Raw genomic sequence first — 4,237 nt, forward strand, 5'->3', positions numbered from 1 at the left:
CGGCAAAGAATTTTTTTTTCAAAAATTGTTTACCGACTGGCCGCCAGCTCGGCAGTCGGCAAAGGTTTGACCTCTTTGCCGACTGCCTCCCATTGCAGTCGGCAAAGACTCTGTCCTGGGGTTTTTTTGCCCAGCTTTGCCGACTGTAAACAGTCGGCAAAGCTGGAATTTTTTTTTTTGCTTTTGTTTTCTGTTTTCTCGCATCAAAACCCTGCAAAATCACAAATTATAATCCAATTTCACCAGAAGCACCGGTAGCACCATTTATATCACAATTTCATCACATTTGTCGCCAACATCACCACATATATCTCACATATATGTCACAATAACAACCACACAAGTGCATTACAACCATCACATGAAGTCCAACACGTCGAACACCACAAGTCGACGTCCATCACACGAAGTTCAACATAACAAGTCTAGGTCCATAACGAAGAAAAGAAATACATGACAACAACTTCGACGATACGGTGGATACATGATAACAGAATCGACAAGTACCTAGCTCGTCGCGCCGTCCCCGGTCTCGTCGTCCGCTCCACCCCCAGAGCCCCCAGGGTTTGCCCACGGAAACCCCCTTGGACCAAATTGAGGCGCCTGCGCGTACTGCCACCCTCCGCGCACCGGCGGCCACGAGTACGTCGGAGGAGGGCCACGCGGAGGTGGATACGGTGGATAGGGTGCAGGTGGTGGATACGACATCATCTGATGGCCGGGACCTCCAGGAGACGGGTTCGAACCCGTCGACTGTACCTGCACAAGTTAAACGCCAAGTGATGTCATTAGTATCTGCAGCATGGACGCACAAGTTAAAGCAAGAGTCAATATACTCACCGGGGTCCCTCCAGGAGCGACAAGAGCAGGCACAGGAAAAAACTCTGAAGGAGGAGGCGGTGGAGCGAACATTGGAAGAGGAGGCGGTGTAGACGCCCCGGGCGTCTGCATGGACTGGAAGAAGCTGGCCATGTTCTGCATCTGAGTGTTGTAGTGCTGCTGCAGGCTTTGCTGGTAAGCCATCTGTTGCGCCATCATATGCGCGTGCAACGTGGCGATCCTCTCCTCCATCTTGGCCTCCATCTGGGCCTGCAATATTACATCCGCAGTGTTGATTGTATGTACAGGTGCGAAACGAGTGAACGACGAACGAAACAGCACTTACCTGTGACGCTGACTGCCGCCGGGGCGCTACGGGGATGTCGCTAGAGCTCGTGGGCGTGGATCGAACCTGGGTCAGCGTAGGAACCTGGGACGGGTCGAGGGCGCTGTGGGCCATGTAGTAGCGGCCGTGCTGCTTCCCTGGTCCCAACCTCTGCAGGAGGTCTGTGTCCAGGGGCTCGGCGGTGGGGTCGAACGTCTCCCCGTAGCGCTGGCGAGCCGCGACGGTGTACTCGGTGGCCTTCTCGTAGGCGGTGGGGTTGGTGTACGCATCGGGCCCGTCCTCCGGGTTGTAGACGTTGTTCGGATCCGTCGCCTTGCCCTTGTGAGAGAGGAGGTACGCGGTGTACTCGTTGATTTCCTGCCCACCGTGCGTCTGCGTCTGCATTGAAAACACAAACATGGTTACAAGTATTGACAATTGAGCGCAAGGATTAGGACATGAACGGACGCATACCCATCTTGTCGCGAACTGGGGGAGGGGCTGATTCCCTTGGTGGTGTGACACCCCTCGCATCTGCGCGCGGCGGCCCTGACGGTCGGCGCGCCTCGCGTACGCCTCATCCGTGCACCACATGCACACAATCTCCGTCCAGCATTCCCTGTGGTTGTCGCACCACGACGGACACACCTGCATGACATCAAGTATTTGACATGCGAGAAGATTAGTGTAATGTTTCACTGAAGGAATCTGAACGAATGTTGTCATACTTAATTACCTGCTCGTATTGCGCTTGGGTGAGGTCGGCCTCCCTCGAGTTCATTCTCTGGCGGATTTGGGGCTTCTTGATGTTCTCTCCAAGCACGTTGGCGTGGAAGTCGCGGATGGCCTGTATGCGCGCCTCATGGTACAGGTCCTTGAGACGATCTTTGCAGACCGCCTCCTGCACTCGCGCCGCCTGGGCTGCTTTACCCTCCTCGCACGTGAAGAAGTCCTGCACACAGACACATCATGTAGCATTTCCTTTTTGCAAGAAGTCCGACGAATGCATACTATTTAGCAATGCGGTGCGATGAAAGACTCACCCAAAACTCCCTCTTTATCTTTGCCGCGATGGTCTCGCCACCCTCCTCGACGAGGTAGAAGTGGGACCACTTGGTGGGCACCTTCATCTCGCCGTTGACGTTGACAAGGCCAGGGTAGTACTCCTTAATCAGGAGGCCCTGGATGCCATTGATATGGCGTGCTTGACCTGCTCCACTCACAATCTTCCAGGAACTGCACGAGTCATTAAGAACAATTATTAGTCTTCAGTTCGATTTTTGACATGTCATATGAACAAGTAGTGAAATCAATAATGGTTACTTACGTCTGGCCCACGGGTGTGATCACCGGGCGCTGGTGGAATTGCGGCCGCACCCTAGGAAGCTGCGTGGGCCCGCGCGAGTACACCTTGGCCACGCCTGACGAAGTCGAAGCCGTCTCGCCTGGTGTAGGCGCGTCGTCGCCGTCGTCGTCGTCATCGTCGTCGTCGTCGTCGCCGCCGCGCTCGTCGTCACGCGATGTCGTCCCCCCTTGCGAGGACGAGAACGGCAGCCTCCTGGTCGCCTGGCGACGTCCGCTGGGGGGCTGGGACCCCCTACTGGACGACCCGCGCACCAACACCTCCTCCTCCTCCTCGTCGTCGTCGGTGGTCTCCTGCGGGGGGACCTGGTACGCCGAGCGTACTGCTCGATGCGGCCGCTGCCGCCGTCCGCCTGGCATTTTGTCGAGTACCTGCAATGACAAAGAACAAAACTGTTAGCATAAATAAATGACAAGTACTTGTAAAGGAACATAATAATAACAATATAGTATTACATGGCCTCGTAATTATCTCCGCGAACGGCAATATCTCGGGCGTGGAGTCGTCATCTCTATCACTATCGTCGTCATCGCTATCAATATTGTCGAGCTCCCTTAAGTCATCACTGTCATCATCATCCTCATTGTCTCCATAGTCATCATCATGTACCTCCTCCTGGACAACTCCATCGCGCTGCATCTGCCATCGCTCAAGCATTCTTAAGTCCCTGGCATCCTGCACCTCCTCACCCTCGTCCTCATCGATTTCGTTGTCTACTTCCATGCCCATGAGCGAACCAATGTCGATCTCCAAGGTACCTTCTAGCCCCTCAGGTTGATAGAACTCATCGGTGCTTGGGTCAAAGTTGTAATCGTCGTCGTTTGGGAGAGGCGCTTTGCCGCGCGGCGACACCAAATGCACAAGGCTCCACCCCGCAAGCTTCTCGTCTTTTTGGCACGCCCATGGGAGGTAATAAACTTGCGTGGCGTCTCGGTTGGCCACAATGTAGACATCGTCTCCTTTATAGCTGGAGTCCTGTCGAATCTCGACTTGACCTATCGTAAGGTCTTTCCTCGTGATATCAGGATCGAACCAATGGCATTTGAATACCACTGGCGCTAAAGTCCCGGCACCCTTAAAGTTGAGCTCGTATATCTCTTCGACTATGCCGTAGTAGTCCTTCCCATCCGTGCCGGGCGTACGAACTCCGCAGCACATGGTTTTTAGGTTGGGTCGACTCTCCTCGTAGCTTCTCGTGCGAAAGCGATAGCCATTCACATCATAAACGGTGAATGACTTCACCCTACGGGAGAAGCCACGGCCCACCTGTTTCAATTCATCGCTCATTTCTGCATCCGTTCGGGCCTGCAAGGGTAGGAGATCGTTACATAACTCGCTCCGGGGAGCAAAGTGGAATCACAAAGTCGGAAAGAGGTTAGTTGGTTGGTACCTTTGTACAGAACCAGGAGATGAAATCGGGCACACCGTGTCTAAGAAGATTGTCTTCTTCTTGCTCGGTAGGAGCCCTATTGCCTCTCCAGTATTGACTAATAAATTCCCTGAAAGAAGGAAGAAACTAGAGGGTCAGACCATGATAGATGGAGGATAGTGACGGCGTAGGTAACAAGCTCATTGAGAACTTACTTCTGATAAGGAATCACTTCATCAAGGTTGATCAACAATGTGAACATGATAGTCTGCCACTCCTGATGGTTCAACTGCTTGTTGGTACCTGCGCTTCCACTCCCGAGATCCCCTTGGAAAAGGCTGAGTATCGATGAGTTCTCGTC

The 4,237-nt window shown here is 53.6% G+C and overlaps 1 protein-coding gene across 1 annotated transcript; it reads right to left on the reverse strand.

Moving 5' to 3' along the window:
- Positions 1–1,034: 1,034 nt before the first annotated feature.
- On the reverse strand, positions 1,035–3,236 carry LOC136504412 (uncharacterized). The gene is made up of 7 exons (XM_066499329.1): positions 2,963–3,236; positions 2,472–2,859; positions 2,188–2,380; positions 1,881–2,096; positions 1,619–1,792; positions 1,179–1,543; positions 1,035–1,089 (listed from the first exon to the last, which is right to left on the reverse strand). The coding sequence occupies exons 1-7, from the start codon at positions 3,234–3,236 to the stop codon at positions 1,035–1,037; spliced, it is 1,665 nt and encodes a 554-aa protein (XP_066355426.1).
- Positions 3,237–4,237: the final 1,001 nt, after the last annotated feature.

Source organism: Miscanthus floridulus, chromosome 14, assembly GCF_019320115.1.
Source record: "Miscanthus floridulus cultivar M001 chromosome 14, ASM1932011v1, whole genome shotgun sequence".
Taxonomy (NCBI): domain Eukaryota; kingdom Viridiplantae; phylum Streptophyta; class Magnoliopsida; order Poales; family Poaceae; genus Miscanthus; species Miscanthus floridulus.

Bases quoted from the DNA above. Each gene is read 5' to 3' on its own strand.
- LOC136504412 (XM_066499329.1), bottom strand. From the start codon at position 3,236: ATGGGCATGGAAGTAGACAACGAAATCGATGAGGACGAGGGTGAGGAG. The intron at 2,860-2,962 runs GTAATACTATAT...ACAAAATGCCAG, and splicing joins GGAGATAATTACGAGGCCAT to GCGGACGGCGGCAGCGGCCG. The intron at 1,544-1,618 runs GTATGCGTCCGT...TTTTCAATGCAG, and splicing joins CCCAGTTCGCGACAAGATGG to ACGCAGACGCACGGTGGGCA.